We start from the raw sequence: 14,578 nt of genomic DNA on the forward strand, positions 1-14,578 counted from the left end.
TAAAGGGATATTTGACATAGGGCCTCTTTTCCTAGTTATCCGGAGTGTTGCTGTTTTCTGGAGATATTATTTTTGTAATTCAAGCAGTTCTTTTTGTGGTGCTAGGCTAGTGCTAGGCTAGCGCATTTCTACGATATCAGCCTGCATTAAAAGCAGTCTGACACACTCCACAGAGCACCTGAGGCAAATCAATTATAACGCCAGACTAACCATATAAATGTCTGTGTCGATAGAGTAGTTTTAACCATTTCGCATTTAAAAGACCTTATATTTGAGCAGCATCAGCTTCGTGTTTGTATAAGCTATGCGGCGGCGGAGTGATCTGCTAGAAAATAGTCCCTCAAAATGTGATCATTCATGTGATGCAAGGTCAGTTATATTCCAAAAATTATTCTATCTACACAAACATTTATATGGTTAGTCTGGTGTTATAAGTGATTTGCCTCAGGTGCACTGTGGGAGCGGGTCAGACTGTTTTTAATGCAGGCTAGCTGATACCATAGCAATGCGCTAGCCTAGCACAAGCCTAGCGCCACGTAACTCTTCAAATATAAGAACTGCATGAATAACAAAGAAAAATAGCTCCAGAAAAAAGGAACACGGAAATGAGGCCATATGTCAACAATCTTGAAATATCCCTTTAAGAAAGTACATTGTGTTAAAACAAGACAAGAAAATAAAGTCATTTGTATTTTGTCTATTATTGTTTCTTGCAGTTACATGATCTTGCTTAGTTAGACTTGGCATTCAAACCTTCTCATTAATTACTGTATATTTATATCATAATAATAAATAACTTTCATAATCACCCTTGTATAACTGAAGATGTCTTTATACTAAATAGAAACTTTCTCCAGTGCATATTATTATTCCAAGGAGATGACCTCAAATATTGTCATTAAATCATTAAGATTCCAAAGAAAGTTGATCTGCCAGTTTTTTTTTCCCCTCTTGTGCAATTATTGATAAAACCTGACCTTTTTAAACAAGACACACACTGTCTCTGCAGAGGTGAAATCAAACTACATTTCCCCCCAAAAAATTGATCCATGCTAATGTCTTCTCGTCTCACCATGCCTCTGTGTATCCGTGAAAATCATGTTTAAATTGTCTTATTACCCATTTCCGCTGCTTTGGTTAAATTCCTGTCTAATAGCCAAGCCGCACTGAGACACTATTAATTTTCGCTAAACATTTAACACACCCACTCAAGGCAATGCACAGTTAGTTAATTTCCAATTTCCGAGCCCGACGCTGCAAAGAAGTTGAACTCTTATCGGTATTACATGCATCGCTGGTTTCCTGTCTGTCCTTGATACGGCTTCCCCCACTTCCCATTAACATAAGAGCAATTCGCATGCAAGATGGTACCGGCTATCTCTCCGAATGACAACAGGGATTTTCGACTGTACGCCCCAAGTCGATGCGCAGCCCTTGGAGTTGGCAGCTACAAGACATCGGCTGGGGGAGTAAAAAAAGGAAAAAAATGCAAAATTTGAGATAATTGTAATAAATGTAGGCACAGATTTATGAAGACCACCTTGGGCGATAATTAATTTCATTGATGAGCTTCAGTGCATGTGTAATTGTTGTGGAGAGTACAGAGTGTGCAGGTTGCAGAGCGCCAGATGAGAATTTCGGCACTATTTTCCATATCATTGCCATTTAATATCCGCCTTAATGTGTATAACTTATCTAACTATATATCCACGATTACTCTCCTTTGCAAAAGTGAGACTAGCAGAGTTTCCAAAGAGATTTCACTGATCTAATTGCTTTAAGCCAGGGGCGTGTCCATTTTTTATTGAATTATTTTTTCACATGGGTGGCACCATGGGTGGACCGGCTAATGTATTTAAGGCTTTAAGCAAACTAAGAATTGAACTCTTCTCTACAAGTCTGAGAAAAGAGTTTCAAGACTCAGAGACTCTTTTAAGACTTTAACTTCTTGTTGTTGCAAGAACTAACGTTACAAAAAAGTGACAGAAAAGCCCCAGATTATGAAGACAGTAAGCCCATTTGGACAGTAGTATTGGCTTTATTTCTGATGATCCGCCAGAGGGGACTGTGTATCATCCAAATGATGCAGTGTAATGAAGTAAGACATCATTTGTGCTCAGCCACGGCAGTATGGATTAGGGCAACGAGAGAGACTTTGTCAAATGGCACCAAAATGTCTCACACAACTTTTCTTTTGCAACTCTAACGGAATGTAGTATAATTTCCCTGTCATGTTTTGATTGACACTTCTTTTTTGTTCTTCATCTGTCTTATCTCCGACTGACAGACAAAAGTGAGTGGGCTGAACCCTTTTTTTGGCTTGTGTCAGTAGTTTTGTTTGTTAAATGTGGTGCTGGTAGCAGTTCAGTAGACAGTAACATTATGCTTGTTACTTGTTTTGTGCAATAGAAATGATACAATTGCCAAGACAAACCACCATGAGACCAATTAGTATTTGTACTTTAGAAAACCAATCCACTTCCTTGTCAACAATTGGCGAATTGGAGCTACCATTATATTTCTCAATGCCTTGCACTTAGTGGATCTAACTTCTTTGTACAATTGACTTGTTTTTCTTCCCTTGTCTTTTGAAATGATCTCTTAAGCGTTCTATCGCTATTTAAACGACACAAATCACCTCAGATCTTCATCTATTCCCTTTCATTCTAGTCCTCATTTGTCTCATAATGTGAAGTCTGTTTGATTTGTCTAAAAGCCGCTCCATCTGATTCATTTTTCATTTAATCTACTTCACTTTATGTGACCTGCCGCTCTCATATCTTTTCAAGTTTAGTTGTTGCAATTCATTCTTGTAATAGCTTTTATGCACCAATCAAGCATAACATTAAGACCATCTACCACCAGTCTCTGAAAGCCAATAAGAAATGTTATGACCATTTTTATGATAAACTAATTTTAATAAGCATTCACTTTGTGTTTTTGTAGTTGTTGTAATTGGAGCTACATCTTACCAAATGTTTTGACCCTGTCTTTCTAACAACCACAATTGAATTGGGAATCGAATGTTACCATAGATATCTGCCTTGATAGTAGGAACTTCCAAACACTTTGATGGTCAATGTTTCTCTTGCAGCCACAATTCTAGTAATCTGCATCTGTGGTCAATATTATGCCTGATTGGTGTGCTTGATTCATGGGTTTTGAGTTTTATTCCTAATTTGACATCATATGAAACCCATGGATCATGACTTTATTATTTCACCTCCTGTATTATTTTGCATGCCATTTCACCATTCTCCCTTCATTCTGTCCTCTCCTCATGTGCCCATCCTCCAGTCCCTCAAACCACGGCAGTGCAGGCAGCTTGGACGAGTGCGATCGCCAGCGCCTACTGTCGGACTTTGCCACCCGCGCCATCGAAGCCCATAAGCAGTGCCTCGCCAACGGCCGCGGGATTCACAAACTGCCCAAATCCGAATCCAACATCACTTTTCTTTCCGACGAGAACCCTCTGACGATCAAGAACCCCATCTACCACGAAGACGGGACCCTGAGTAGCCCAGAGATGTGCGGCAAAAGCCAGAGAAGACAGGATATGCTCGGCCATTTTTCTCCCGCGAGGAAAGGTCTTCGAGAAGCCTGGCTCAGACTTAGTTCCGATGCGGACGTTGGGTTCGGGAGCTACGGTGATATGGGATGGGGATCGGGGGTCAGTCATAGCTGGACTCTCCCGACCAGGCTGCACCGTAGAGACATGTACGACGCTTTGAGACGGCAAGTGGTGATGGATCCTGTGCAATGGGAGCTGGAGTTGCTGAAGGCAGAATTGAAGGAAAGCAAAGACGCGGGGCTGGATTCTGGTTTCGAACATGGACTGGATTTGGATTTAATGGGAAGTCAGAGTCTGGAACCGAAGTTGACGGTCAGAGAGCAAGCGAGGCAATTCGAGCAACAGGCGCTACAGGAGATGAGGCAGCGCCAGACAAGAGACTCGAGAGGGTCTTTGTCGCCGGACTTTCTGATTTCGGTTTTCCCAGAATCCCCTCAGCATCAGAAGTTCTCCACTCCGATGCACAAAGACGGCCCACCGTGTATCATCGTAACCCCCAGCGACCAAGGAACGCCGCCCCCGAGCCACAAACCCACTCCACCCGTGCTGAGACGCTTCGGCGGCAACCCCTCAGAGGAGCAGCTGCACCTTCACCTGGAGATCATTCCCGATCCGCCCTGCACCCCTCCCCCGCCGCCGCCCCCGCCTTTCTCCTCCCCGCCGCCGCCCCCTCCGCCGAACATCGCCCCTCCTCCCCCGCCGCCGTCCAGCCCGCCGCCGCCCCCTCCGCCTAGCGTCGCCCCTCCTCCCCCGCCGTCGTCCACCCCGCCGCCCGTGTCCGCGCCGACCTCCCCGCCCCCGACCAGCTCCACGCCCAATCACGCGAAGCGCCAAGCACCGCAGGCCCCCTCACCTCCGCCGCCTCCTCCACCTCCCCCGCCTCCCCCGCCACCCCTCCCCCCATCGTCTCCCTCACCTTGGCGGCCCTCGACGTTCGTCCTGCCATCCCTTGCCGAGGCGCCGACCCTCCGCCCCGTGGCCCTGCGCGCCATGCCGCCTCCCCTCCCCGTGGAACCGGAACCTCCGCGCAAAGAGCTCAAAGGCATCCTGAAGAACATCCAAAACATCGCGGAGATCGAGAAGTCCGTCGCCAACATGTTCAGCCAGATCGACCAAAAGCAGATCCCAATGATTAAGGTGATTAAAAGTCGGGCGTCCATCGATTCGCTCGACTCCTTGGACTCTTTGGACGCAATAACCGTTGCGAAAACTGGGGAGGGCGGAGAAGACGTCAGGAACGGGGTTGCCGTGGGAAGCGGAGAAGGGAATGCCGAGGGAGCGACGGAGGAACAGACGGCTCCGAAAATTGAACCCAACCCAAATATGAACTCACTCGTGGAGGAGCTGGAGAAACGCTTCCCCTCTCAGTCTACCAATCTCTAGCCTTTTGCTTTTTTTCTTATATGAAAAAAGAGAAAAAAAAACTCATACGAGGAAATGTTTCAACAATGTGTGTGCGTCGTCATGGGACCGCTGCCGAAAATAGCACACTGGGAAGCTCTGATGATTTAGAGCTACAGCTGCGCTTTCCTATATGGCACCACAGAGAAAGATGTTTCGACTGCTAAAACCAAAACTGCTTAGAAATTGGATCTCAATGGAAGATTGTGAAAAAGTTTCGAAGAGGTCACCGAGTTGACCCGAACTCGGCACAGTTGAAACATTTTCTTTCCGCCATAAATTACTATGTTTTCAGATGAATGACTTATTATCTTGCAGAGACACATTTCCCCAGAACGTCGGTTTTTGACATTGATGAATTTAATCTGAGGCAATTGGCTTTAATAGCTGATGATGGGAACTGCAAAATCCATCGGGAAGTGACAAAATGTCCTCTGGTCATTAAACTGACATCAGTCCCGGCTTTCGTTTCAGCAACAAATTTTCACTAATCAGTTGTATAACAGAAATTATGAGAAATATGAGTTTGACGAGATATCTCTGATGAGACCAATCCGATAAAGTAATGAAAAATGTACAACTGCCAACTTGACTAAGCATTTTGTCTGCAAACATTTTGGTAGTCTGGTTTAAAATCAATTTTATAATAGCCTGTTGGGACTGTAGGTTTAGCATGCAACAACATTCATTTAGAAGCAGGACTGGATCCACATAAAACATTGCCAGTTTGCTCTTCACAGTTTTGCATCATCTGTAGTCATTGTCATATAGATGCAGTTAATATGTATAGTATTGTCACACATTGTCGTTTCTTCCTTTTGAGGTCTGTTAATGGTTTCTTATACTTTATATTGAGATCTCCTTTAAATAAAGTTCTTATTTTATTCACTATGTCCTCCTTTACACTCGTGTTTCCAAAATGTGAAATGTTGGATCTGCTCTCACTGGTTTGAAAATGGTACAACAACTACAACTGAACCTGCGTTGCCTGAAACTGCATGTTGAGGAGTCGGACACAGCTCATTTGAGATCTCGTTACTGCAGCACAAGCATTTGAACTTGTGGTTTTGAATTTTTGGTAGTGAGATAATCCTTTTGTAGTACAAACTGGTTACAGCTGTAGAATCTGGCTATCCAAAGCGAGGGCTCATTCTGCTTTCTGATTGAATGATTCTCTCAAGAACCGAGGAAAGAATGTAAACATACAGTTTTTACATCATATCGTGCATAAATCAACCTTGCTATTGTTCAGTAAAATCTAGAGCCCTTCCTTTCAAGTATGTGTTGTTTAATGTTAAGAAGCCATAGGTTGATCAAAGCAGCAAATGCCACCTCCATAATATATTTTAATGACATTGTGGACGGCTTCATTATTTTCATTTCCCTCTTCGCCTCTTATTTCATTATTTTCCATCTTTGGAGCACTTACTGTAAAGTGCAACACTGTGGATGACTCATTATCACACTTTTACACTTCAATCAGCTCAGAGCTTTATAAACATCACTTTAATGTCAATAAAGATGGCCCCGATAGAATGGCATTCACAGCTGATAAATGCAGCGCAGAAAATATTTTACCTGCTGCTGTTTGCGTCGTATTATAGAGTCTTTTGATGATAAGACACTTCTCACTTGAGTATTTATATGTAAAGATGTATAGAGGAACTTTGAAGAAGCGCGCCTGATGGAGATTGGGACGCCTTATGTCATCAAGCAGAAAAATACAAAAGGCACTCTATAAAACATGCGTAAAGCATTCATAAATACTTGATCAATTATTTAAAGCCCAAAGCTTTCCTTGATTTGCTGATCATTTATTGTAAAAAATAGTACCATTGTATCATGAATATGTTTAGATCATATGCCCAAACAATTTTCCTAACCTTAACCATTCCTAACTTGTGCCTAACCCTAACCAGAAGCAGGGATAGTGCACATACATCACCTCTTTATAAATGATTAACACATTTGGTAAAGCTTTGTGAATGTTTCTAAAATATCAATTAAATACTGTATTTACCAAGCCTTTACAAATGGAACGGTGTGAAAATCGTGTTAGTGTGAGCACACAGAGTCACATGCGTTTTGAAGCCTGCAGTGAGGAGACCCCTGCACTGGGGATGGATTGAGAAAAAAGGGGCTTTATTCGACTTTTTCCGTAATGCTCAGCATGCCACCTGTCAGACAAACATTCTCAGTGTGTAGTCTTTGTCAAGCAGCAACATAGGCCTGTATCTGGCTCTATTGTGTTTGCCTTTTCTGTGGAGGAGAGAGACATCAGTGACATCGGGGGGAATATGAGCTGTTTTCACAGTGTTTAGAAAAGCACATTGTATTTTGGATAGAGAGTTGAGTCAGAAGGGACAACAGACTGAACAAATAGTACAAGCAAAGAAAAAAAAGTTATTAGACCCAGGAACAGTTGTTTTGAGCTTTTTTTTCTTGGCACAGACAGGTGGATTTTTATCTACTAGTTTGTTTTTGTCCATTTGATATATCTATAGTAAAGGGAGAGTGGGTGATAGAATATAACTTGATTTCCATCACCAGATCTTGACCCTAGTTCATAGTCAAGAGTACAAAGCTGTGAATACTGTGAATGTTGTATTGAGGAGGAAAACTGTTGCACTCAGAGGAAATCCATTCAGACACAGTCCAACTTCTTTCTTTGAGGCCACCATGTCGTTGTGTATGCCACAATTTCTTTTTGGAATCTAGTCCATTCTCCTTTTGCTCAGTAACCCTTGCAGTAAAGTATTTTGAAAATATCATTGCTCATCAAGTGCACTTGATCATCCTCTGTCATTCTCATCCAAAACATGAGCCCCAAAGCCCCAAAGTCTGCATAGGTGGACTTTTGCTGTGAAGAGGGATATTATTCTCTCTAGCCCAAAACCCAAGTGCATCACGGATTTCTTTTCTTCTTTCAGACATTCTTGAAGCATTTCTGTTATTTTCTGCATGACTTGTAACTACAAAAGAAGTATAGAGAAAGCTGTAAGGGCTGGGAAGACTTGAATGGAAATAGCCGGGAGGACAAAGCGCTGTCCGTAAACGAGAGCAGAGCCGTATACAGCCAGTGCGGGGAGATAGGAGGAAGACAGAGGAGAGGTGCGCTTTGAGAGTGTAATTTTGATACATGCCATTAGACAAGGTGCAGGGAACAGGAGGCGGGGACTCAATCATGTCTGACGCGCGGGCTCCATGCGTTTACTGTCTGTGTGCTTTGGATGGACCTAATAATGGGACTGTCACCACAAGAGGGACGCATCCTGACTTATCTCAGACACCACACTCAAAGCTATAAGGCAAAGGTGGGTTCAGCATAGCACTCTTTCATAGCACTGCTTGAGAATGGAAGTCACACAGTATTAGGATTTGATTGTTCAAATATCTTATAACATTGTTTCCTCCTCAGAAACATACCCAGAGTAGTATTTAACTCCATTCACGCAGGTTTGAGTGTACTTGTACTACTACTACTATTTGTAATACGCAAATCCCTGAACCGCCCTGTGCATTTTAAAGCCCAGAGTGTGTTCATTACGGTGCCATTGATTTGTTGGCATGTCGTTTGTTAAATGTGAGAGCTTGTATATCGTATTTGACAGTCAAATTAATTCTTAGAGTGTAAATGTGAATGCGATGAGAGTTTGATATGAGAAAAAAAGCGGATCTGAAAATGCGATTACCTCTGACTAACGCTGACAATAGAATAAACAGTCTTGGGGGACCGGGCAGGTGATCCAGCAAAGGTCGCCACACCCTTTTGAAAACAGTTATTTCCCTGCAGAGTCGGAAAGACCTTGGACAGATTTGTTTTTAACCAAAAACATTTTTCATCGCATACTATTTTTGCACTATGCAGTTGAGGTCAAAATTCAGGTAAGAACTTAAAGCTGACTCGCAGGTTTAAAACTTCAAACTTTTTTGGTAGCATTTTCATCATTTTCCATCATCTACAAATCAATGAACAGACTAATTTGAATGCTGTTACGACGAATTAAATGGTAAAATTCCTGGCATTGTTATTCAAACCAATGCCAGGCTGCTCAATAAAAACTCCACTGGTCTTAATCAAGTCTACCTTTTGCACCAGTCCCGAAGAAAAATAGATTAAAACAGAAATTCTGTAAGGGCGGCCTTCTCAAAAACAAAGCTAACATCCTGCTTTATGAGGTCTACAGTGAAGCATAAGCCACACGACATCAGAAAAAGAACAAAGAGGTTAGCTGAGATAATTGCTGTTTTGTGCTGCTCTTCAGTGAAGGTTCTTGAGTCATCTTCTGTACTCTGTAGTTTAAGCATAGAACATTTCGCCTCTCAAGTCCGAACAACTGAACTCACACCTAAGTTTCAGTCTGAACGGCCCTAAGAGGCACCGAGACCCCCCTACAGCTGCAGCACAGTGGAGGCGTCACAAGAGGCGCTACAGGAAGCAAGAAGGGGACAAACGAGGAGGTATCCGGGCAAGACTCGCAGCTAAGCCACACATGGCTTCTATCTCCACCATTGTTCTGGCTAATGGACGTTCACGGGAGAATAAAACAGATAAACTGCTTCTTGGAAGATGGTGAAAGACAGTTTTGGGAGGGAGCTGCACAGGAGGAAGAGGAAGGAGGAGGTAGGAGAGCTGACCAGTGCAGGACACCACGCTCTGAAACAGGGTGGACAGGATCAGAGGAGCACTGAAGGCAGCCAGCCAGATTTCCTCCAGGTACAATGGTTTCCCCGACCTCTAAAAACATGCTGGTCAGGTTGGCCCACAGTAGCTCAGGACTAACTATTTTCATTTTACTATTGTACAATGACAAATAAAGCACAACTTCCTACTTACTTACTTACTACTAAGTTGTTTACCCACAAGTGAGAGTAACCGTTAATAGAGGGGAGGGACTTGGCCAAACTAAACCCCCCATGTTTTTGAGAAGATGACTCAAGAACCTTCATAGAAGATTGACAACTCTCGTACGACTGATAAGACTAATATTTACACTTTACTGACCCCATAGAGGAATGTATCTGTCCCCCTGAACCACCTTCCATCTGGCCCGGGAATCAAACCCATGACCTTATTTCTGTGAGGGCGAAAGTTCTTAGCAGCCAGTGTTAATATCCCCATCCTGTGCAAATAAAACCCGCTAAGTATTCACTCAGTGTTTCAAATTATGTTGTTGAAGTGTGCCACAACTGATACAACCGACCCCACTCTCACCCTCTCCATCCCTGGCTCTCGCTGAGCGGATTACAGATTGGCATTCCCATCGAATACCCCACACACACATACGCATATAGACATGGCACCAATGAAAGGCCCATTCTGTACCAAGCTGTTCTGTAGATAGCTCCTTTTCATCTTTTCACACGTATAGCTTCTATTCATTGACTTTTATCTACCTCTCCACTCATGTGTCACTCAAGGCACCTACTCATCCCGCTGCGGTAATCCCGTCTTTATGCAAATACAAAGGTGACTGGATGATGGCAGATGCGAGAAAAAAAAAAGAACGAAGAAAGGAACAAGTCCCTATCTGTGATTAATACACACAATTATTCCCATTTTGAATGTATTTAAGGAAATGTCTGCTGCGCGCGTCCTCTGAAAGTCATTGTTGCGTGATGCATCTTCATTTTACCAGCTCATTACCCTGTTTTCACATGACAATAGATGCTGCTGCCACACATGGGCAGACTCAGCCTCTGTTCTTCCTCTGACATTCATTTGTTTGTGTTATTCCTGACTGGGTCTCTCTCTATCCCACCTGAATACTTGAGACGGAAATGTAATTTGGTTTCTTTGTGTCTCCCGGCGTTTTTCTTTGTCACTCAACGGTTCATTTTCATTTGTCATTATTTTGCTATTTTATAAATGGTGTGTGTTTTGGGACACGTGGATTTTCAGCACTGTCTGAATCTGTTATGACAAAATGTTAAAAAAAAAAACTAAAAAAAAGGTCTTGTCAGGTTAGTGGACAGATATTATCAGATATAGTTTATTCAATATCTGACGGAGAGAATAAACTTGACTTTATTCGTATGGCTCCTTTCACAGACATGGTCACAAAGCACTTTACATGGGACAATTATACATTCATTCATACTCTGTCGTGATAAACTACATTAAGCCGCTATTCCCCATAGGGCGACTCGACCGTGCATGACACAATCTATGTGCACGTATCGACTCGACTCTACCCCGCACACGCTTCTGTTTCCACCACACACACCTGCAGATGTTGTGGGAGGCACCCCCACAGAGGAGCACCTGTGCAGTTAAAAGTTTTGGAAGCCGCGATGAGAAAAAATGTGGACAAATGCTGCCTTCTGATGGGGGATACGGAATCACTTAGAGCAGGGCCGGACCTAGGCATAGGCGACCCAGGCTGCCCCCTATTGTGCTTTAATGTTTGAACCCTATCTACAACATCGCCTATTTTAGGACATAACTTTGGAACAGAAATAGACAGAGACTTGCGGTCTTCAGTGTGGTCTTTCTATGCCCTCGGGGAGCCGTGTAACATCGGAAACGGAAATTTACTTCAGAAATAGAGGTTCGTCCTCCAGTATAACTGTTGTGCGCACATTATGAATATTGAATAGATACACATATTATAATATAACAATGATAATCATAATAAACTAAAACAAAACTATCCTTTTCCATAACCAACGTCTGCCCAAAAGGATTTATGAAAAAAAAAGCAAAAAACCTTTAGAATGTTTTTTGGGTCAAGAAAATAAAAATTAATGAATTCATATTAATGGGTTATTTTCCCAATTTAAACAATTTTGTGGCCTCCACTATGGAAAAGCTTGCCAAACCTGGTTCACGCCTGCCTGTGGAACAAGGCCTTTAGTATCACGGCTGCCCAGTGTTGGGGGTAACAAACTGTATGACAAAAGTAACGAGTTACAGACATATTCACCTTATTCCGGAAGTTCACGTGGGCGCCGCCATGAATTGTGCCCGCCCTTTTCTCCTATCACTTTATATAGGGCTGGAGAAGTCAAGGGGAAATCAGTTACTACGCGAAAACAAAGCCGCTTTTAGGCTGCGCAGAGAAACGGTGCAGTCTTAACTTGGTGCAAATGAACAATGGATATTTTACACAAATCAATCTACTCAACATCAGATTTTAGCGGCAAACATTTCCCCACGTTCTCCGCTTAATGAATGCGCTTCGCGCTCAAGTGTCATGAGCAAAAAGAGGCAAAAGTGGGCGGGGCGGAATAAGGTGAACATGACTTTTTATAGTAACTGAGGAATATAGCATACTACTTAGTCACTACAATTGCATTTAAATGGTTTGTGTTATGTGAACAAAAAAAATGCAGCACCAAATCAAGTTGGAAGTTGGTGTGTTAGTTCTGCAGCTGCAGAACAAAACAGGAGAGAATGCAGGAGAGCGAAGGAAAAGGAGATCTTGTCATTGCCCTGGAGTAGACTAACAGAAGTAAGGCTGCCATTTCACCTGTTTCGAGCAAACTTCATGTCTCTAGTAAACTCCACATAATAAAACACATAAAAAAAGCAATTAAAAAAACATTTTAGCTAAATTCATTTTGCTTTGGTTTAAATAACTCCCTAAACAGACCCTTGCACCCTTGTGTAATGCTTTGCTAATGGATGAATTCAATTAACATTTGCAAAGTCACACAAGGTAACAGGCCTGTGCACTGAGCAGCAGAAGGGCAGCAGGTACCATTGTGTGAAGGTAAAAAACGCACATTCGATCTGTGGAGTCCGGAGGCTTACCAGAACATTTTAGAGGGCTTTAGCTCCCAGTTGGAAAGGACAGTTTGACCCTGACTTCAACTGACATTGATTTTTTTTTTTCAACCAGCTAAATATATTTTGTTTCTGCCCAGTGCACGGCCCAAAAATACAAAACTACAACACTTTCTCCAAATCCTCGCGACTGGAGAGGACTTTGTACATCTGCTTGTTCTTCTATCGTCACGTAATGGCCCCGAAAGCCCTTTCGCGAAAACACTGATACGTGGTTTGATTTTCCATTATGGGTCTCGTATGAAAGATGACACTGTTGAATTCGAATCAGACTGTCAAAATTACTCACTCCATTATTGCAACTCAGCGTCAAAAACTGCGCTGCTGCTTTGGACAGTTCTGCTTGTAGCTATTAACATGATCGCAGGCTCAGCCAGAAGAAAAGAGCAAAAGTGGAAAGTCATTGGAGTTTTTTGGTGCAAATGTAGTTTTTAAACATCGGACGTTAAGTGGAATTTTGCCCATAACCATTAAACTTTTATGCACAAAGTCGTTAAAACTGTAAGCAAGAACAAATCAAAACACAAGCTGTAATTATAAAGCTCATTTACAACAAAAAAGTAGTGTTACAATGCCCACTAATGCTATGTTTTCCCTCTCTTTAGGCGTATAGGCTTATATGGTCAGCATGAGGTATGTTCCACTGCATGAGTGTCTATTGTGCATTTAAGTTGGCTTTGCATGAATATCTATTTTGTCTTTTTTTTTATTTCTTATGGCATGATTTAACTTGTCTTGGCACTAGCGGCCGCCTGTGTCCACTTTCAGGCAATTCTGAAATGTCTTGATGTTTCTCATGAAAGTTTAAAATTGATTAGAAACATTGATTTGTCTTTAAAATTTCAAAATCTGGCCTTTGACATGCAATTAATATTAATGCAGTGAATCAAGCTTGCAGCGTTTAATCGAAATCCTTCCGAGTTGCGGAGAAAGTTCTCAATTACAGCAAAGAATGAGACACTTCACCAACTTGTCTGAAATATCTTACATCCTGCGCTGTTTTTTTCCCCCCACCTTGTTCTTTGCCACTTCTCTCTCCTTTGACAGACTCAACAGCTCCTGCGTCCCTCTCTGCTCAGACCCGAGGTACTTTGTCTATCCTATTGTTCTGTTAACTTTTCCATCTTCCTTTCTTGTTGTGTGTGCTCGCAGCTTGTATTTTGCCGTTAGTATCTACTATCCAACAACAAATGTCCATTCCCACAGGAGTTATCCATGGAGTCCGGCATCGATCCAGGGCAGGACTACTACACTCAGGATTACTACAACTACGACCATGGGTGAGTACTAACAAGCTGTTGTTTCTGTAGTCGACTGTCAAGCGCAATTTGTACATTTTATCTTATATATCCCAACTGGCACAACTTCTACAAACTTCAGCCCACAACAGTTAGTAACAGAGAAACGTTATTATTACAAGCCTTTACATAACTGTAATTGCATAGTAATAGTATTGAGATAGCTTGGAACCTAAAAGTGTAATGACAAGGAAGCGGGACACACACCTAATTTATTAGATGGTAAAGTAGATTAATGGATTAATAATGATCTTATCAGGGCTAGTGTTTTCTTTGGAGTAATAAGAAAGCGAAATGTGCAAATTGCATTATTCCCCAAGTTACCATGTTATTTCCATCCTATTATTAATGTAATATATGTTTTCCCCAGTGAGTGGCTCAAAATAATCAAAATAAAAAGTCTTTTTTTATTCAAACTCCCCATCTTCTTTTGGGGAAGAAAGGCATGTGATTTTATTATTATTTTCTCAGTTTTTTTGAGGGACATTTAGGGGTCACCCAGTGCAGAGGAAGTTTTAC

General features: G+C 42.2%; 2 protein-coding genes across 2 annotated transcripts in view; both read left to right on the forward strand.

Annotated features, from left to right (window-relative positions):
* The window catches only part of LOC306978896 (protocadherin-15-like), a 227,941-nt gene that overhangs the window by 203,212 nt on the left and 10,151 nt on the right, over nt 1–14,578 (forward strand). Inside the window, exons 35-37 of the mRNA XM_079577603.1 lie at nt 13,367–13,394; nt 13,809–13,847; nt 13,968–14,041. Of these exons, the coding sequence (XP_079433729.1) occupies nt 13,367–13,394; nt 13,809–13,847; nt 13,968–14,041 (141 nt within the window). The remainder of the gene's footprint in view (nt 1–13,366; nt 13,395–13,808; nt 13,848–13,967; nt 14,042–14,578) is intronic.
* On the forward strand, nt 3,181–5,691 carry LOC306978887 (protocadherin-15-like). The gene has a single exon (XM_079577589.1). It carries the CDS (start codon nt 3,206–3,208, stop codon nt 4,952–4,954), a length of 1,749 nt encoding a protein of 582 aa, XP_079433715.1. The 5' UTR covers nt 3,181–3,205; the 3' UTR covers nt 4,955–5,691.

This window comes from Gobius niger (genome assembly GCF_951799975.1).
Source record: "Gobius niger genome assembly, chromosome: 19".
NCBI lineage: Eukaryota > Metazoa > Chordata > Actinopteri > Gobiiformes > Gobiidae > Gobius > Gobius niger.